Source organism: Pyrus communis, chromosome 14 (assembly GCF_041283825.1).
Source record: "Pyrus communis isolate YQ-2024b chromosome 14, ASM4128382v1, whole genome shotgun sequence".
Taxonomy (NCBI): Eukaryota; Viridiplantae; Streptophyta; class Magnoliopsida; order Rosales; family Rosaceae; genus Pyrus; species Pyrus communis.
Genome location: NC_142578.1, coordinates 18,011,711 through 18,033,774, shown reverse-complemented (window position 1 = coordinate 18,033,774; position 22,064 = coordinate 18,011,711). Strand labels below are relative to the sequence as shown.

The 22,064-nt window shown below is 37.9% G+C and overlaps 1 protein-coding gene across 1 annotated transcript; it reads left to right on the top strand.

The window, feature by feature from the left end:
• Nucleotides 1-2,191: 2,191 nt before the first annotated feature.
• LOC137713508 (Transmembrane amino acid transporter family protein) lies at nucleotides 2,192-7,259 on the top strand. The gene is made up of 12 exons (XM_088684811.1): nucleotides 2,192-2,445; nucleotides 3,238-3,518; nucleotides 3,912-4,126; nucleotides 4,452-4,475; nucleotides 4,562-4,742; nucleotides 4,852-5,071; nucleotides 5,153-5,288; nucleotides 5,378-5,401; nucleotides 5,526-5,667; nucleotides 5,999-6,042; nucleotides 6,812-6,874; nucleotides 6,987-7,259. The coding sequence occupies exons 1-12, from the start codon at nucleotides 2,264-2,266 to the stop codon at nucleotides 7,077-7,079; spliced, it is 1,605 nt and encodes a 534-aa protein (XP_088540937.1). The 5' UTR covers nucleotides 2,192-2,263; the 3' UTR covers nucleotides 7,080-7,259.
• Nucleotides 7,260-22,064: the final 14,805 nt, after the last annotated feature.

Sequence of the window (22,064 nt, the reverse complement as noted above, 5' to 3'; positions counted from 1 at the left end):
TATCTATTTTGAAATTTATTGATCTGCAATTGCAATATATGAAGAACCAATTTTATCAAAATCATGTTATTGCATTTCTTAACAGAAAAACCAACACAAAGTAAAGGGATTCCAAGGGGAAAAAGAATGTATCAACCAAGCTAAGTTGGAACATGTCGTTACAGCCATCATCTAACTCGTTGATCAGAAAGCATACATCAGTACTCTCACATCCCAAACCCAAGTAAATAAGCCATAGAAAGCAAACCTAATACTCTCACATAAAAATTGAAATTAGAAGACAAACAAAAATGAAAAAAATAAGAGACCTTGGGACTAAACAACACACACCTTGTGCAACTGTTACAGATAAAGGACTATTCTTTGAAGAAGTATGGTTCTTTCTCAAATTGTTCTAGAGCATCATGTGATCCTTCATTGCCTTAATCCTTCTTTGTAAATATGAGAAGGAAAAAAAAGTTGCATAACCATATTAGTGAAAACTAATTGCACTGTATGGGGTTAAAATTGTGTTCTTTGCTATATTTACAAATTGAATGAACTCACGCAGGTTCTGCACCAAGAAAGGAGAGAGAAATCAAAATCTTATTATAATATTGTGGCTTTTATTGTGATGGAAGGGATCATCACAGTAGCAAATCTGGCAGGATTACACACACACACATAGATAGTATTAACATAGAAAGGAAAATGTCGCAGTTCCTACCAAATTAAAGAAAAGAAGTAAGCTAATGATAATAAAAATGGATTAAAACATAAATCGAAAACACCTTTTTTGTTCAATGTGATAGTATTGATGCAATACAAAAAGGTTGAAAATTAAGTGATTAAGGTTGTCAAAATAAATAACACAAATAATTAGACTGAAATGAAGACAATGAACAATGTTATGAAGAGGGGGCATTTTAAAGGTTGATTGGCTAATTAGGGTTGTTTTAACTCTCTTCAAGAGGTTTCAACCTGCACTTGCTTTGCGAGGGCGAGATGCATGATCCATTAATCCTCACAGAGATTCGCAAATAAATGTGGCTTTATTATTTTGTCATCATCTCCACTATCTTCTTGAGGACTGCTTTTGCTGCTTCAAATGTCAGAAACACGAAATTCTTTTAACTCCTGTCAACAAAACTAAGGCATAACTTATAGAACTATCGGGAGGAAAGTCTGAGACATACCTGTAGGAATTACCCACCCACAGAGGGATTGCAATTCGTTTAGTTTCATCTTCCCTCGCGAATTGCTCGTTTCTTTTATGATGTTGTGTTTGAGAATAGTGTAGTATGAATGGGGAGAGAAGCAGTTTTTCAGTTCTCCATTGAAAATGTGTTTCATATTTTTGTGGTCTCATACTCCCGTTAAATGCCCTTAGTTGTGTTAATTTCTTTTTCTTTTTTTCTCTATTTTTAATTGCTTTGTTTTTATTAAAGTGCTCATTTTTGTTTTTATTAAAATGTTGTATTTTAGGGCCTTAAAAGAAAATCAGGAACTGGACGCACTTTTTTCTTTGTTTTACTTTTTAACCGCAAAACTGCTAAATAATTTTATAGGATAACTATACAACAGGATCCTTTCCGGATTCTCTTTGTGAGAATCCTGAGGATTGGTGAATTGTATCCGTTCATCGTACATCGTGCGGTTAGCTTTTGTCAAGTACTATTTGTGTTTAATTTTAAATAAACAAATTTAATATGATTTCTGACCGTACGATGTATGATGAACGAACACAATTGAAGAATCCCTGGGATCTGCACAAAAAGGATTCGGATTCAATAACTATAATGCTTTTGTTTTTTTGTTTTTTTTAATTTATTCTTTTCCAATACAGCTTTTTTTGTTCGGTTATGGTTATTTTTATTTTTATTTATTTATTTTTTTACACCAATTTGTCCTAGTTTTTTGAACTTTTGAAGGTTTGATTGTGAAGAAAACAAAGGAACTTTCTTGGCATTTTGAAATACTTCACCTATTTGATCTTCTCTCTTTATATATATAGAATAAATGATATAAATAAATGGTAACTGTATCACCACTCGTGAGAAAATCAAAGCATGTGGCATTGTGTTATTTGTTCGAGATGCTACGGTTCCGGATGTAGCTAGGTCCCTTTCTAGACCTACACATGGCATCTTGTTATTTGTTTGGAGTGCCAACTCACAGTGCCTGATTTAAACAATTTATTAACAAGGGTACAATTTCATTCATCCGCTCGGCTCTCTGCGTGTGGTGTCTGTTTTGGGTGACGAGTGACATTGCAGTCCCAACAATGGCTGAGAAGGGTAAGGAGAAAGAATCGGATCCATTTCTGTACGAGAGTGAAGACGAAGAAGATGACATTGAGGAGAACAAGAGCGAGAGTGGGAGCAGCTCCACCAGCAGCCATGGCGTCCGTCATGAGGTTTCCTCTCCTGTTAGTTTTTCTTCTCACAAATGGCCTCAGAGTTACAGGTATATATTATATGTTTATATATACATCTTCCTTTCATTGTTTTTCACTCAAGCCTTCATTCACCTGATTGATCTGCCATGTTCGCATTCTTAATTGGTTCCCTTCGATATCCTAGAAAATTTTCAAGAAAAGTTATGTTGATTCATGTTCTGCATAAAATTTAATTACCAAGATGTTCTATTTTTTGTGTGATGAGAGTATGAATCCCGACATCCGGGAGAGAATGGACCTTGCATGTGCTTATACAGAGTTAGGATACTTCCCCACATTGCCTATTGATTTTAGGGTGAAACCTCAACTTTCTTAATTGTGTGTGGAAAATTAAACGCAGAAGATACAGAAAACAAAAACATGGGTCAGCAAGTGACAGATTAATTAGTTAATTATGTGTTTGAGAAGGAGACACATTATAGCCTAACACTATTACCCATCATAGAAGCAACGGATTTTGTGTGCTCATAGACTGCAGTACCAATAAAGCAGCTGCTCCTTGTATTGTTTCATGGCTAAATCGGTCCACCGTTACTGTAATGGAGTAAGTATTGAACAACTGAGGTTACTAAAGATGATATATAGCTTACTACACATACATTCTCTCCATACAGTCGTCCTAGATCATAGGTGTCATTAAGTTCTCAATGAGGCATGCTAACTAAACTAATTAGACGCATTTTTAATTTGTTTTCGAAACTAACTGTTATGTAATATTTTATTAGACGTATTTTCTTTTGAAGTTTATATGCTTGACTGCTCGTTTTTTATCGTTATGTACTTTATGTTATTTTGGGCAGGGAGACAATCGATTCTTACTCAATTGCAGCATCACCCAATATTGCGAATCTCGGATTTGTTCCAAGTAATGCAAGCTTTACAAATTACTCGAAAAGCATTTTAGACCTGATTGGAAAGTCTCCATTCGTGTCTACCAACGAAGGTTTTCCTCAAAAGGGTGATTCGGAAAGGTTCTCAGTAAACCAATCATTATTATCAGAGAGATCGACACTGCATAAGCATCTGACCGGAGAAATACCTGTTGGTCATGGGTGTAGCTTCACTCAAACTGTCTTCAATGGTATGCTATTTGATTTAAATTTAAACATCTGGCCTGAGTTGTTCACTTCCCCCAATCCTCGCAAAGCGGGGAGTGGGGTCGCCCTTTTTCTTATCTTAGTTGTTCACTTCATGTATGATATAAGTTATTGATGTTGGTGAATTGGTGTTTCCTTTGATTGATATGATACTTTTCCTCCAATATAACAAAAATGTACGTGGGAGAAACTTTTTATGTACTTATTTATTTGCTTCAATTTATATGATTCTGCTCACTAATATACTATAATTAGAAAGCAAAGGTTGTATGTAATAGTAATGCATGGATCTATTTGGTTTCTGCATTCTGTAGGTTTAAACATACGTATCGTGGCTGTATTTGCTTGAATTCATTGTGTCACATCTTTCTGGACAGGAATTAATGTAATGGCAGGAGTTGGGCTTCTTTCAACACCTTCTACAATGAAAGAAGCTGGCTGGGCAGGTATCGTGGTGCTACTTCTTTTTGCAGTTGTGTGTTGTTACACGGCCATACTCATGAGATACTGCTTTGAGAGTAAAGAAGGCATCAAAACTTACCCGGACTTAGGAGAAGCTGCCTTTGGAAGATATGGGCGTCTTTTCATATCTGTAAGTTTAAACTTTTTGGCACTATATATGGTTTGACTGATCAGAAAATGAAACCAAGCTAGTTCTGTAAGTTGCAACTTCCATATCAGTTATTTGCAGTACTTTAACAGTCTAATTAGCATGTTTGGTTGCCAATTTGATGGTTTCACTCTTCGCATTTCCTGTCAGTCAATTCCTCATACCGGATGTTATGCATCTCTGAACTTTATTGATCTACAAATTCAATGTATTTTCTGGATGATTTTATTAAATCTTCCATGTCAGTTATTTTTTTTTTTTTTATACAGTATTCTCTAATATCTTTGGTCTTTTGATATCGGTGCAGATCATTTTGTACGCAGAACTATACGTAAGTGAAATATTGATTCTAGTTTTACATTGTACTTGAACTTTAAGTGGTTTATTCTCAAAAAGATTTCTTCTCCATATATGCAGTCTTATTGTGTAGAATTCATCATTTTGGAAGGAGATAATCTCAGCAGGCTATTCCCAGGAACATCTTTGAATTGGGCTGGTTTTCAGCTGGACTCCATGCACTTATTTGGAATAGTAACTGCCCTCATTGTTCTGCCAAGTGTTTGGTTGAAAGATCTTCGTCTTATTTCATTCCTTTCAGGTGTCGCAAACTTCTTCTTTTAAATGCCATGATGCTTCCATGTTTTGAAAATATGAAAGAGTTCATATGCAATGCAATCAACTGAATCCATTGTTGGTTCCTTTTGCAGCTGGTGGGGTCATTGTCACAGTTTTGATTGTTCTATGCGTGATTTTACTTGGTACAGCTGGTGGGGTTGGGTTCCATCACACCCCACCAACAGTGCACTGGAATGGAATTCCACTTGTAATTGGTGTGTATGGGTTTTGCTTTGCCGGGCATACTGTCTTTCCAAATATATACCAATCCATGGCAGACAGACGACAATTTAGCAAGGCGCTAATAATATGGTATAAATATGAATTCTTTTCAACTTTGTGCATTCACCTTCCTTGACCTTGATTCTTATGCCTTGCATTTTTCTCATGCAGCTTTATCTTGTGCGTTCTGTTATATGGGAGTGTTGCAATCATGGGATATCTCATGTTTGGTGAACGCACTCTGTCACAGATTACTTTGAATATGCCACCACATGCTTTTCTGTCCCAAGTTGCACTCTGGACAACAGTAAGTGTGAAATTGTGGATTCTCAATTAATAATGGGATATTTGTGTGTTTTACGGTTCACTGAGCTTGTTTTTGTCGCTTTTTAACAGGTTATCAACCCGTTGAGCAAATATCCTTTGAACAAATATGTGTGTGTATGAGTGTATGCATTACTTCTGAAAATTCTGTGGATATTCTGATCATTCTGTGGTTACTTCTTATATTTGCTTCTTTGCTTCCTTGACATTGAGCAAATATGCCCTATTGATGAACCCATTAGCAAGGAGTATTGAGGAGCTGCTGCCAGTTACAATTTCTAACAGTTCCTGGTGTTTCATTCTTTTAAGAACTGCACTCGTCATTTCTACTGTTGTTTCCGCCTTTCTTATCCCGTTCTTTGGTAAGTTTACGCTTCAAGCAGTTACTTTACTCCTTTAAGCTAGGTCACTGCAGAACTTACCACTCGAGCCCTATAATGAAATGGCTATAATCTTCAAAGCTTAGTAATTAACTTCCATAACGTAATTTTATCCACTATATATTTCACCGTGTCTTACAACATTTATGAGTTCAAGGAGTTTATCAGAAAGTTTGCCCATGATAACTAATAGAAAAGGAGAATAGGGCCTGATACTATTTAATGCATTTATAATTGGTACGCGCATATTCGTTAACTTCCTGTTAATCAGAATGTAAACCTAACCACCTCAGTTGCACTTTTCTTATTTCAGGTCTTGTGATGGCTTTGATAGGCTCTCTACTCAGTATTCTTGTGGTAAGATGACACCTCTATTCAGCAATTACATGGTTGTAGTTCATAAAATGGCACAATACATATAAGTAGTTAAAGTCGACAATGGCATTACTAATCATGAATCTAACCACCGAAGTACAACCGAGCTACCATATGTGTGTTTACGAGTGATCACCATGTGCATTACTGGTGTGCACCTAGAGCACCAATTTATGTGAATTACAATTTTGGCCGTCATAGGAAGCTTATTGAACACAATGAGATCCAGGATGCTGCATATTTTAGTGTCAAAAACCGAAACCAATTAGTGCAGTTAACGGGTTACACTTGCCAAAGGCCAATGATCTTTTACCACTCTAACTACGTTCAGGAATAAACCAAATCATGTAAGTAACATAGTTGATGATTGAAAGTTTTACCAGATGGCTCTTCTGAAACCTACTTTTCTCCAAGGAAAGATAAATTTATTGAATTTGCCGTAAATTACTGAGGATGAATGCGAGGAATTGTCGGGACTTACACAACTATTCCAGGCAGAAGATCTTTAGGCAATGGAGTTTGATAAGGCCATACTTGTCCTTTTTCTGTATGTGTAAATTGCATGGTCTGTGGTAGCCTGCAAACTGTGATATAAATCACTTGTGAGCGCTCAACATATGCGAACAGCTCTTATTGTCGTCCATTCTGTTTGTTCCTGTTCTTTTCTTTTCGTTTTTCTTTTCATGTTGATATAAAATAATTGCAAAGACATCAAAATTAATCAATTTGATTTGTGTGGTCTTGGTTGCAGTCAGTGATAGTTCCATCACTATGCTTTCTGAGAATAGCTGGAAGGAAAGCTACAAGGACACAGGTTAGGGAGTTCTCTGAATACCTTATACGATCTATTAACAACATTTTTGCATACGCAGCTGTAACAAAGAGCAGTATGTGACAAGTTTTGGTTCACTCTTCTTCTTATTCAGGTTGTTTCGAGTATCACGATTTCCACTTTGGGCATCATTGCTGCAGCCCTGGGTACATATTCTGCACTGTCAAAAATTGTGAATCACTATTGAAATATTCAAGGCATTCGTTCGACGGTTCAATAATACTGGTGCATCGCTGGTCCAGCGGCTTATGCATTCTTCCGTTAATCTTAGATTCATATTGTATGTGTAGAAATATAATTGGATGATTTCATTGATGTATAATAGTACATTTATATACACAATCATGACTAGGCATTTACAACAAAACCTATGCCCACAAGACACGCAAACCTAGCCTAATACATAGGAGAATCCGGATTCCAACATCCCCCCGCAAACTCGACCGGTCCGGGAGAGATGAGTTTGGAACGCAAGAGTAGAAAGCGTTGCTTGAAGAGGCCTTTGGTAAGAACATCAGCGGGCTGATCAACGGATGGAATGAAAAGAACCTTACGACTGCCAAGTTTGACACGCTTGCTGACAAATTGGTAGTCTAACTCAATGTGTTTGGTCCACGCATGAAATACAAGATTGGTTGCCAATGTAGGTAGTGCTCAGATTATCGCAATAAACAAATATGGGTGGTGATGCAAGATGGCGAAGTTCACACGAGACAGGAGCCAAATGGACTCGGCACATGCATGAGTACTTGGATTCGACACTAGAACGGGAGACAGTTGGCTGCTTAGCTAAGCTCCAAGAGATGAGATTAGGTTCATGAAAAAGCAGGTAGCTGGAAGTGGAACGATGAGTGTCCGGACAACGAGCCCACTCAACATCAGAATAATCAGAGAGTGACAGGTCTAAAGGAACGTCGAAACACAATACCAAGGTCTAGAGAGCCTTTGTTGTAGTGCAAAATACGTTTGGCAGCAATAAGATGTGCATTGGTAGGCCTTGACATAAACTGAGCAATATGATTAACAGCAAGGCGATGTTGGAACGTGTCATGGTGAGATACTGGAGTGCGCCAATTGAGTGCCGAAATTCAGTGGAAGCAATGGGAGTCGAGCAGGGTTTACAAAAACACATTCCATGGAGTGAGATGTCAATTTGTTAGTGGTGTAAGCCCTTAAATATGGGTAACAAGGAAAATCAAATGGACAGGAATAGGGACTAGACCAACCCAAGACCGAAGAAAGGGAAGATTAATAAGAAGGGTGGCTGTTAGGGCAGCCTCCATCCAAAGGGAGAGTGGAGCATTGGAGGCAATGAGGAAGAGACGGGTTATGGTGGAGATGTGGTGATGCTTACGATCGGCCAAACCATTCTGTTGGGTCTTATGGGGACACGAGACGCGATGAATAATGCCATTAGTGGCATAAAATGTTTGAAAGAGGTACTCAGTTCTACCATCGTTTTGGAAGAATTTAATAGTCATCATAAAAATATTTTTAATCTTGAGGCAAAAGGTGCGAAAGTGATGAAAAACTTCATTCTTGTGATGCATTGGAAAAATCCATGAATAACGACTATAGTCGTTAGTAAATAACATATAATATTTGAACCGAGACATAGATTCATTATAAGTTATCCATACATTAGAGTGTACTAAGTAAGTAAAAAGGAGAATGGTGCCACAACTTTATTCGAAGGAAAAAGGTAGCTTGTGCGGCTTAGCCTACACACATGCTTACAAATAGACGAACTAGATGAAGACTCGAACTTTAAAAGGGATAAGACATCAGCGGACGGATGGCCAATGCGCAAATGCCACAAATGGTAGGTGGCAGCAGAGAGAGCTATGGGCGAGGTGGTGGTAGAGGTGACAGAAGAAAGAGCATCCCTACAGTGGCCCTGAAACAGAGGCGACACGTTAAAATAAGTGGCAACACGTTAAAATATTAGATAGCAAGAATCTAGGGATTTTTTTTATATAGTGTTATTCATACACCTATTTTTACCTCTTACATAAATTTGTTAATTTTTGGTCATTGTTCTTCTTCAATTTATTCGGTTTGACAGCTGAAAATTAAAAAATGTGTTTGAGAAATAAAAAAGGAGCTTTAATGAAAAGGGCTTGGGCCAACAAATATTTAACCAAAAATCATCCCAAAATGTTATTTAACCAAAAGGACTCAAAGTTTAATAAAAAACCATCTAAAACTATTGTCTACGAGTCAAACTTACCAGTCCAACCCACTACAAATCTACATTTTCATAAATACCCCTAAATGATTTGATATTGTCTTAACTCTTCACCAACCTCAACCCAGCACGAAATCGCCATAATAACTCTATGTCTTCCTATCAAATCGAATTCCCTCATTTCAAAAATAACCAATTCAAAGTTCAAATCAAAGTTGAAAAATGAAGCATTCATCCGAATAAAGCCGCCGAAACAAGTTCAAAGAAGTTTAATAGCAGAAACCGACGAAAGTGTCTGGAAAAAAAAAAAAAAAGATCCAAAACATAAAATTGTTTCTGGAGAACCCAAAACATAACAATGTTTCTGGAAAAAAAAAATCAAATACAGTGTTTGTTTTGATTGTGCACAAACAAACATTGTATCTAAAACGAAACGAACCAAAATCTAGAAATAATGACTTAAATTCCAGAAACAATGACTTAAATTTTAGAAACAATGGCTTAGATTCCAGAAACAATGATTTAGATTCCAGAAACAATCTATGTTTTAACCTTTGACTGTTTCTTTTCTTTCATGCATCAGTTGATTATATTTAAGAAATATGGTGCTTATTTTGCTTTGAATTCAAATACAGTGAATTTCACTATTTATTTTCTAGCTTTCATTTAAGAAACAGTGTGTCTATTTCATTTGGATCCAGAAACAATGACTTAGATTCCAGAAACAATAACTTAGATTCCAGAAACAGTGATTTAGATTCTAGAAATAATGTTACTTAAAATCCAGAAAAAACTTATTTTTACAGTCTAGAAACGGTGACCCGTCGTTATTATTGAATGACATGCAGATCTCAAATTTATTTTCTGGAGAAACAAACGATGAACTACTCTGACGAAGAAAAATTGAAAAACAGTACCTCGAATACACTATGAATAATAACGACGATGACATTTCATCGAAATAATAGAAAATATAAATTAAATAGCATAAGGATCTATATTTTTGTTTCAAAGAAAAATAAGAAGGTCTGCAAAACAACGATGAACTCCATTAACGACGAAAATCTAGAACTCAACCTAAAAAAGTTAGGGGTAAAATCAACAAATCATAATTTATTATAGTTGGACCATTTTTAGTTAGACTACTTTAATATGGGCCTTGTACTAATTATTAAACAAAACTTATAACATGGTTTTTTTTTATTAAAACTAAAACTTTTCCAGCCGTTTCATTAGTTTTCCTAAATAAAAATAGGTGCGTGGATAGCATTACTCTTTTTATTTTATTTTATTTTTGTCGATGTGGGTATTATGTTGTTTTAATTAAATCTAGTGGTAAATCTTGTAATTTTGGTATTAGAAAAGGTGTTTGGTACTGTGCACATGGCACTAAGGGTTGTATTTTTGTGAGTCAACAAAAATAAGATGCATTCAATTCATTTATTTTAAAGGGATTTAAAAAACATGATTTTGATAGATTTTGAGTAATTTTTGGTCATAACAAATCTAACCTGTTCCAAAGATTTTGGTGGATTTCATGTAAGATTACAAAGAACTAACCACGATTAACCCAAGGTGCAGTTGGAATACCGGCCAAAAACTATCCGATGATCAAGTTAGTAAGCAATAAAAAAAAACTTAAGCATTGCTTAATGGGCAAGATGATAAGCAAAGAATGCGTTATGTGTGATAATTGTGTTAGCAGGATTATGCCATATTCATACTCTCGGAGCGTTAACTTTCTCTCTACTAGAGCTCTCCCTCACTCCCTCTGGTGCACCGTGAACAACCGCCATCTCCATCACAAATCCTGAAATAATCTAGTCCCTAAATCACAAATCTAGAATCCAGGAAGTCTGGGAAACACAATGGTATCGTTGCATGCTAGAATCGCTGTCTGGAAATGGCCAATCAAAGCTCCCATTCCCGGTCACATTTTCCGGCGAGTTGGGTTCGAATTCGACGAAATCGAAGCTAATCGACCTTGAGATTTCCACTACTGGATTTCAGGTATCGATCTCATACTACTCTGTATCTTAAATTTAAGCTTGGAATCGAGGTTTTCAACCTCTGTATACCAGTGCATGCATTCTTAGTTTTTCCGGCGACCAACTCCGGAAGAAATCCGTGAGTTCGAATCTTAATGGGTTGAACTAAAAAGAGTTTCCTGAGTTTTATGATGAAAATTTGTGGTAGAAATCTCCAGAAAACCCAACGCTTTAAATTTGACTTTACGTAATTCCCTGAACCTTTTCTGGTGTTTCTGGCGGGAATTGGGATGCTGATTCGCAGAAAATGTGACTGATTCGAATCTGTGTAATTTTTTGGAAAAAAAACACAGCAATTTCAGGGGAGCTCCGGCACGGCCAACGGCGGTTGCCGTTGAAGCTAACGGCGGCTACAGCGACGTCCGTCAGATTTATAGAATCTCCACGTATATTCCGTTAACTCTATCTGAATCCAGTGACCGGCGCGCGTGGGCACTGCGACGGCGACGACAACCTGTACTCACCGGCGACGGTGACGATAGCGGTGCATCCATGAGCACGTGACGGCATGTGCGGCGCCACGTGGAGGACTCGAGACCTACTCAAGATTGTTGGAGGTCCCGAATCGCGTGGTACTGTCCGTTTAGGCTAATTCAAAGTCGTTAATCACGTTTAGGTGTTGGAATTTATGAAATGTTAGAATATGCTTAGTAAAGCAAAGTGTTACTTTATAGGTGCAATTATGAAGGTTACAACTAAGGACAAGCACCTATTAAGGGCAAGGTTCTAAAAAACGTTAGGCGCCAGTCGGGCTGCAGGCTGTCGCTTAGTACATAGGTGGCTAGGCGGGATCTAGGCGGGCGTTTAGATGGATTTAGGTAAATTTCTTGTATATCTAGTAAATAAGTGCATATTGACACTTATAAAAATTAAACTTGTATGAAATCCATGGATAAGATAATAAAAGAATATTAAAGTACAAAAAAAAGTATCCAACAAGTTCAAAATTTAAAAACACATTAAGCATATATGTCATATAACCATAGTGAGGAGTATTGTAGGATGACACATGTATAATAAGTTCACAATTTAAAACCACATAAAATGCAAAATAGGAGGAAAATAAGGAAATATAGTAATGTAGATAGGATTTTTTTTTTTTCAAAAAAAAAAGAAAAAAGAAAAAAGAAAAAAGAAAAAAACCCCTCCTAGCATGTGTCCCCAAGTGGGTAGGTTGATGGTATTTCAAAAATATTTCACATCACAATTTCCTTACTCATAACTTCGTCATTAAATTGATGGTATTTCGTCACCTTTACGGTGGGTTTTATCATGAATTTAGTGATGGCCAACACATTTTCATGACAATACCTAATATCTTAGCTAATTGTGTCGTGTCAAACTTGTTAAAATGAACGGGTAATATGAACGACTCGCTACCCATTACCCGTTAAAGTAATTATATTTTACTTCAATAAATAATCAAATGAAAACATCATACCACATTAGTATCCTACATATCACATTGTCACATGAATATTACTTCAAAAATAGCAACCAATTTATTGAAAGTATTCTAAACAGAAGATTTGAGTTTTCACTTACCTAAATTGATTACTCTAGCTCTTTGATTACTCTAGCTCTTTTCTTTGTAAGACTCGTATTTGTAATGTCTATATTTTCACTTTAAAAATCTGGTTATGTTCCCATTATAGCTTCCACAAACTCCTCATCACTAAGGTTCACAAAATTTGCACCTCGTCACTAAGGTTCACAAAATTTGCATATGTAGCATCCATTGTTTCAAAAAATAAAAAATAAATAAAAAAAATAAGAAAAATAAAAAGAAAAAAGAGACATGACTAATGTATTAGTTGGTTAGATTTTTATATTAAAGCACCTATTAGGAAACAACTAGGAAAGAAGTAAATACAAAATTTCAAAATTGACAACCGAGTTATGAAATACTAAAGCCGTACAACACAGATAGTGTCAATTGACAACCCTAAATTCTAATCTGGAATTATACAATCCAGAAATCTACAGAACTCTAATTTCTTCTTATTGAATCGAAAAATATTACAATCAAATTAAAGAAAAATTAATTTGGAAGGATTGATGGTCAAATATGAATGTTAGCTGGGAATTCTATAGTGAAAAGTTCATATTTTGGTGAAGTTGAAGTGCGGTTGGTGGCACATCTAGCGATCGAAAGGAGGAAGAAGATGAGCTCTTTAATGGCATCAACATATTTCGTTAACGGCAGGTATATCTTGTTAGTTTTAACAGCAGGCGTTGGCGAGAGTGTAACATCGTTAGCACTGAGTACACCGCCGGTCGTGGCCCTTCTTGCACCTCTGACTACGGCGGTTATGGCGGCGATTGCACTACCATTGGTGGCGCTTTGCTGCCGACGATGGCGAAAACGCTTGCATGCTTCACTAACGGCGTGTGGCGGAACGTGAGTCCAGTTTTAAGTACTTTTCAGTCCTCGTTTTGAGCAAACAAATGGAATCACAAGTCTTTTTCCTAGTATTTACTAGTTTTAGGTAGAGTAATGATTAATTTAGTGGTTTTACATCTAGGAGAGACTTATGTCAAAGAGTTCAGAGGCCAGACACGGTTACGACTCGACGACATATCAGCGAGTGAGCTTTGTTTTCAAGTGAATATTTCATATATAGATTTCGTAACTGCTTCGATGAAGAGCTTTTAGCTCATGCTATGCTTTTTCTTGTAAATATAAATGTTATTTGTTGATGATGAGTTTATGAATTTATGATGGCATGATCACACGTATTTTATGTGCTAATCATGCATGCTTGCACCGATGTTTGTAATACTTGTCTAAACCAGGACCAGCTTCACGTGACATTGCACCGTTACGCTCACATTGGATTCATTGTAGGTGCCAGCCCATCTTAGTTTCTTTTACATCCAAGACTCGAATATGACTCGCTTAACGCCAACTTTACGTTTATGTAGTACTTCAGAGTAGATTATCACATCCAACCTATTTGTGTAACTACTTTCTGCATGGACATATGTATCTGCATTTTTTATGAGCATATTGTGTTATATTTGTTGAGATATTTGTGATTTACCTGTATCCTTAGCATGATTGATTTTATACTACTCGAGTTGGTTCTTCATACTTATTTGTAGTATGGTTTTGAAACTGTACGGTTTTACATTGAGGAATACTACGTTGGGATAACGAAAAATTTTCTAAATTCTTATTTTGCCCACTCACTTTTTGTTTTGGGTCCATCCAAAACTTAGTAGTTGGATTTTGTGGTGAGCAAGGCTTCATTGGCATATTATGACATCCACTTATAATAATTGAGGATTTTATATCATAGGGTATTTATCACATATGATCCTTGAAATTGACCCACTCAATCAAGATGATCCTTAAAATTGAACACTAATCAATGCAGTCTCTTAAAATAGGCTTCACAGATCAATATGGTCTTTCTGTTACAATTCCAGCAAAAAATATATATTATGTGCTAATGAGTAGGTCCCACAAGTGTAATTAAATATTGTTATGTCGTTTAAAATATAAAATAATGAAAAAAAAATATTTTTATATAATTATAAGCTTATAAAAAAAAGGGAAAAAAAAGAAGAAGATATTTATATATAAGCTTTTAATTAACTTCTTTATAAACTCGGGTCGTGCAAGTCAATAAACTCACCGGTGGACCCTCTCATCTTCTTTCTCTTCTTAGGTATTTCAATAATTTCACCGTTGGGTCTCGCTAGTGAAGTTGTGGGTATCTTTAGAGTGTTGCTGATTGAGACGACGATAGTGGGGATGGTGCTTGAGTTGGTAGCTTGGAGAACCCAGAAAAACCCCAAATGGAAAAACACAAAATAGATGAAAAATGAGGAAATTACAAAATGTAAGAGTGGGAAATTTCAAAAACATAAAAAATTAAATATTTCCTCTCACCCTTGGGGGAAGGGGGTGTAGTGGTCAAGTAGGAAGGGAAAAAGAAGATTGTGGAGCCAAAAATAATCAAGAGGTGACATGTGGATTTTTAGGTATAAAAGGACACAATTATCCTCAAGGCACACCTGAACTCCTACGCACATGCAGTGGACAATTATCCCTCAATCAAGTCAAAAGTGCCCAAATAGGTATTTATTTACAACCTATTTCATCCATCCTCATCATATCTTCTCCACAAGGTAACCCTCAAATCCTTCCTCTTTTATTATAATAATTAGCTAATTAATTAGGGAAGTGTTATTGACACTCCAAAAATCTCATTATACACTCCTCACAAGTGTATTTTTCTTTCCTAATATAGAAAGTTTAGAGTGTAGAATGAGATTTTTGGAGTGCTAATAACAATTCCCATTAATTAAATAATTATTCCATTAATTAGCTAATTAACCACAAATCAAGAACCCAACCCTAAACACAATCCAAATGGGAAGGTCCGCAGAGAAAAGCCTTCATCACTGTCCGCAGAGAAGGCTGAAAAAAGATAGATCCCATCTGGGAAGGTCCGTACAAGATTAGCATAGTAGGCGGCAATAGTAGCTACACCTCTGCCACCATGGATGACAAGAAGATTGAAAAGCAGTGGAATGCCTACAATCTAAGGAAGTACCATACATGACCTCCTACTACATCAAAGCCTGAAAACTCAAGCAGCTCGATGGGCAGTACCTCGCAAGCTGAGGACTATCTAGTTGTTATGCAGTTTCTACCTTATAGCTAAGTTCTCGTTCGTTTCACTCGTTTTTCAATAAGGAATTCAGAAGTAATTTATAGCTTGGCTTGGCTGCATGCTTACAACAATTGATCACTCTTGCACTACAAAGGAAGATCGTGCCCTTCTTAGGGACTTATTGCAGGAATTGTGCCCCCCCCCCCCGAGGGACCAACCATGCTCTCTAGTGCGAGAAGGTAAACCAAGTTCCCGACATCCATCTGGATCTGCTCTCCAGTGCGAGAGGATAAACTAATTGCTCTCCAGTGTGAAAGGGTAAACCAATTCCCCGACACCCACATAGGTTTTCTTTCTGAGGCGTGAAGATAAACTTACACTCCGAATATCCAGACGTGGATGAGTCGGGCTGCCTTAGTATAACTAAGTGCCCGATGGCTTGCGTCGGGATTCCTAGAAGTAGCCACAATGGGTTTTTTCAAGGCTTAGGTAACTGAAGCATTTTGGGTCTCTTGGCCTAATCCGTGAGAAACCGAGTCTCTAAGACGGAGGAGGCACATTACGCAGTACGTCTTATGGACAGTTGCCCTAAAACCCTAAAGCTGCTACCGAGTGCACTAAGGTAACCTACGATTTCTGGAAGACTACCTACGGCTTGCCCTTCGAGCAGTAAAGCCGCGCTAGACTTACACAACCGCACATTCTTGTGAAAGGTTAAACAAGTTAGCATACATATACGAAGATTTATCCACTGTCGACGTGCTATGTAGTCGATAAGCTTCACCTGTGCCAAGAGCGGAACGACTTACATTAAGTCCTAAAATGTTGTGATACTTGCTACACAACCTACGGAATTGGAGAAAGCCAAGGTTAACAGCCTAGTGCACAGACTTGTCTGCTTCTGTAAGTAAGGCATCCGGCTGCCAACCCTATGGCTAACAACTTTGCAAAGTTCTACACCAACACTTACGGCTGCATAGGCTACGCGGGCCTATCTTCTTATAGAAAAGTAACATGTTTGCCACTGGGCCATAAAGTATAAAGGTTAGGGCATGAATAAAAGAAGCGAAGATGAAGAAAAGTGAAGGAAACATGTTCATAAATGACTAGCAAAGGTCGAAGAAGTTCAAGCAAAACAAGAGCTACAAGGAAAACAAAGAAAATCCTAAAGGCTACCTAGAAAACTACAGTTCAACAGCTTGGACATCCCACGACTTCTCGGTCACCACACCTTTAGTAGCCGCAACGCTATTAACAGCGACATCATCCAGCGCTTCACCCCCCGGCTGCCCTAGCCTGGCACCAACTTTTCCAACTACTTCACCAATGGAAGCCTCAAAAATAAAAGCAAGCAAGTATTCCAAAGAAATAGAAAAGGTCTTTAAACCTCTAGCCCAGCCTTCTACCCTTCAGCCGCTCGTTCTCCTCGAGCAGAGTAACACGGACGCGCTGCAGCTCATCCATTTTCTTTTTCAGACTTTCATTGATCTTCAGTGCACCTTGAAGTTCCAACACTTGGGGTTCAAGCCTATTGACAATTCTCTTGAAGTGGATCACTTGATTATAAGCAGCAATAAACTCTTCATCCTTTGCATAAACAGTGAAACGAAGCTCAGAAACTGTAAACACAAGATCTTGAATCTGAGGTATATAACATCTAATCTCCTTCTTTGCACTTTCATACTTAACTTAGATCGCTTCAAGCTTAGTCTTTAAGTCAACTATCTCTTGGTAAGCAGTATCAAGCTGCAGAGAAGTGGGGGGAAGAAATATTAGACCCCTTGAAAGCAACGAGCTCAGAATCCAACCTCTTGATCTCATCGGCCGAGGAATAAGCTTCAGCTGCCATAGTCTTCGCCACCTTTTTGGCAGCCTTGCTATATATGCGTCATAGCAAGCAGATCAGTTTTTCTATATTGGGTCATATGCTTTGCAAAGGAACTTGGGCAAACAACCTTTCTAACGTCATCGACAAACTTGGCACAAACGTTTATGTCTTCAAGCAGATCTAGTTTCAAAAGCACACAGATCTCAGCAGCTTCCCTAAAAGTAGGCTTAGTGGATTTCTCACAACTGCCCACGCGGGCAATATTCTCATTCCCATCAGAGGAATCAGTCTCAGCAGCAGAGGGAGTAGGCCTTAGCACCACTTTAGTAGCAGAGTCCACCTTATCACTCTTCACGATAGTAAGCCTCTCTAAAGGTGAACCGAACTTAGCTCCCAATGGACGTCTTGGTACATACTTCGGCATTGGGGGCATGATAGGACCTTTACACTGAGCAATCTTATCAACACTTGTACTAGCCATTCTCGACATGGTAGGCACCATAGGCTCAGATCTAGTAGCCTCATTTTTCTTCCCATTAGAAGAAGTCATGTCAATCATGGGCCCATCAGCAGCAGGCGGACCCTTACGAGCAGCAGAGGAAGTCTTAAGTTTTTTTCTCAATTGGTATCTCTTGAGTAGGCGGGGAAGATTTCTTTTTTCCACCTTCATTCATAGTAGGCTTCACGACAACGTTCAAACAAGCCAATGCATCCGCCTTGATCCTCTTTACCTTATCGCTTGGAAGCAGCCCGTATTTCTCTCGGCGAAAAGAACTAAGCAGCCAACACCATTCACAATACTCAGCATGGGAGTTCAACCCATACTGGCTTTTTCCTCATTTTTTCTTTCGGACCAGCAGGCAGGAGGCTTGCATGCCCAACATTCCAGCAGCCCATAAGGTCCGCGACCTCCTCATTTCTCTCAACGCCGACATGGCCCGCATCATGTCTAAGATCCCAAAAGACATAAGCCATGCGACTCACCTAGCACTGCGCCCCAACGCCACAATCCGCGGCCCCAACCGCACAAGCTGCCTTTGGCTCTAGCCAAGCCATGTAGCCCAAGTAGTGGTCCCTGCCACAACACCTCCTAGGCTTATGCCGAGCTGACTCCTGACCCCTGCCAGCTGACATGCCGCACCACCCTAATAACTACCCCACGACAGCACTATCTAAGAAGAAGACGAGAAAATTTTAATTTTTCTTACCTCGATGCAGCATGGAGAAGAAGAATCAAGCAACGAAAGACGATCCTTTGCACGGGCAAGATGTAGAAGATTGCTAGATGAGGGGGAACAAATATCCTCTAAACTCTCTCTTTTGTAGGGTAGAATAAATCGCTCTCCAAAGTTGATTTAATAATCCACTTAAGGTGGACTTAAATAAGCTTTAAGAGAAATTTATTTCCCTTTCCTAGAAGGATCTAATTTCCAATTAAAGGGGGAATCTACATCAAAATAGGAAACAATCTTATGTTGCCTCAAGAAAGAAGATCTCTACACATGCTGTCATTTCCTGCGAGCAGCCCAGCAGGTGTGGGGGCATTTGTGGAGCCAAAAATAATCAAGAGGCGACAAGTGGATTTTTGGGTTAAAAGGACAAAATTACCCTCGAGGCACACTGGAAGTCCTATGTGCGAGCAGTGGACAATCTCAATCAAGTCAAAAGTGCCCAAATAGGTATTTATTTACAACCTATTTCATCCATCCTCATCATATTTTCTCCACAAGGTAACCCCCAAATCCTTCATCGTTTATTATAATAATTAGCTAATTAATTAGGGAAGTGTTATTGACACTCCAAAAATCTCATTCTACACTCCTCACAAGTGTATTTTTCTTTTCTAATATAGAAAGTTTAGAGTGTAGAATGAGATTTTTGGAGTGCTAATAACAATTCCCATTAATTAAATAATTACCCCATTAATTAGCTAATTAACCACAAAACCATCCAAGTGGCCGGCCCATCTCCTCCCAAGGTGGCAGGCCACATCCCTATATAAGCCCTCTCATTCTCTCCAAAACTCAATTCCAATTCTCTTAATAAATTCTCTAAATTTCCCAAACATTTTTCTCTCAAAATTCTAACTTTGATATCGGAGGTTCTTCGGCCAAAGCACCCCCCCATTCATCATGGACGCGTGAGGCTCTTGGCCTTGACCTAAGGTGTTATTTGTTTTGTAGGTGCATTTTGTCCAAAAACAAGGAGGAAGAAATTTGCATCCACAAAGATAAATCTATTTTTCCCTTTTTTTAAGTTTTTAATTATATAAAAATAAAAATTATTTTTTATTATTTAAATATTTTTAACTCACATGACAATATTTATTTAGACTTGTGTAACTCAATTATGTGTCACATTAGAACCAACATAATTTTTGACAGAATTGTAAAGGAGGGCTATATTAATTTGAGTGATGCTAACTAATTAAGCACACAAATTAAAACCCTCTTGTGACAATTGTAGTAAAGATGCAAGTAGGGATCGTTCTAGACCGGGGATTAGGAGGGATTACTAAATCACTTGGAAACTGACTCAAAAACGTAAAACAAACGTTAAAAACACTAAACTAGACTCAAAGAATGCAAAAATAAACAATAAAACACTAAAACAAATCAAAAGACTCAAAGAATACAAAGCACTTATAAACACAAACTAAGACACTATCTAACTAAATTAGACACTAAAGTAAAGGGGGATTGAGGTTTTGACGAAATTAAACTAAATACACAGATTGTAATTTAAAGGCAGAATGTAAAAATGAATGTGACGAAAATATGGATGGAATGCTAGCTAGAAGGTTCTTCTCCACACATGTCACACTTGCATACAAGATGATTTTCGGTTGGTCTTTCGATGAATTATGAAACTCAACACCCCGGGTTAATTAGGTCCGCTTAAATTAACCGTCAAGTTTTCCTTAAGTTAATGAATTGGATGGGTTAGCGCAACGCAATTCAAAACATTCTCCAAAAGTCCTTTACGTGAAAAGCACAATAAAGATACAATCAAAGATCATTAAGCATCATGAAAACTATAAGTGTCGACGAGGCATTCGTTACTATGATGAGCATGAAACTAGTGCCAAGAATTCATTTAGCGCGATTGTTTATAAGCAACCTCCACTACTTGTGAATATAAGTTCATAACTATTAGGTGAAACTCACTTATATTCTAGCGTCATATTCATGCATGAAAATTAAGCGTGCACTCTCAATAAACATACACAAATAAGTTATCGATCAAGTAGTTAAACAAATTGAATTCACCATTCATGAAATTCCAACCAAACGTAATCAAATCATATTGCAAGCATAAACATGGTTTCGAATCACCCCCTAGCTAAATAGGGGTTTAGCCTCTCATGTTCACAACAAGAAAAATAAAATTGAATTTAAACATAAAGAACAAAGGATGGATTACACCTAGAACGCCCAACGAATCCACTTGAATTTCTGCGCGTCTAAGTCCTCTTTCCTCTTCTCCTTGCTGCGGCAGTGAGGTTAAATGGATGATTTGGATGTTATTTTGGGTTGGGGATGGATTTAGGGAAGTGTGGTTGTGTAGGAAGGTGGTGGAGTGATGGAGGAAGGTTGGTATAATGGCTGGAAGGGTGGAGAAGGTTTGCGGCTGTTCAGTTTTTGGGTGGTGGGATGCGGCAGTTTTTTGTTTTGTGTGTGAATTTGTGATGGTTGACTGCGGATTGGTGTGGTGGCAGCACGGCCAAGGGAAAAATGGAGATGTTGCACGGTTTTTGGGAATTAGGTTAGAATGGTGAAAAGTGCGGCTGCATTTAGAATTAGGGTGAATGGTGTCTTGGGAGTTTTTGCGGCTGTTGGCAGAATAAGTCAATGCATGCCGCTGGAATGAATTAGGAAGTGATGCTGCGGCTGTTTGGTGGATAATTAGGGTGCAAAATTGATGGGGGGGGCCACGGCTTAGAAGAATGGGATGGTGGCTTTTGGGGAGTGACGGCTTAGGTGGTAGAAATTAGGGTTAACTTTGATAATTAGGGGGGGGCCACGGCCTTGTAAGGCTAATGGGATTTTTGTGGCTGTTTTGTTTTATTATAAAAATGAAAATAAAATGGAAAGCTACGGATTAAAGGGGAGGATATGGAAAGGTGCGGCTAAGTATGTAAAACCTAGAGTTTTTAAATATGTTTGGTTCCTAGCTTATTTTTATTAACGAAAGTAAATTCAAAGGCTTCTAGAATTTAGGAAATAAAATCAGAAATTAAAGAGGGAAAGATTAAAGGGTGCGGCTAGGGTTAGGTTAGGAGAGGGAAATAGGGTTTAATTACATAACATTAGACAAAAATGCCCCCCCCCTTGCACGGCAAGGAAAGGGAAGAAGGGTTAAGGCACGGCAAGGTTGTGTAATTGGGCTAGGGCCTTGGTTTTATGTCCTAAAGTGCTTACAAGGCCTTCAAAGTAGCTAGAAAATACGGACGTTTAAGTTTAGGAAAGGTTACCAAAACGGG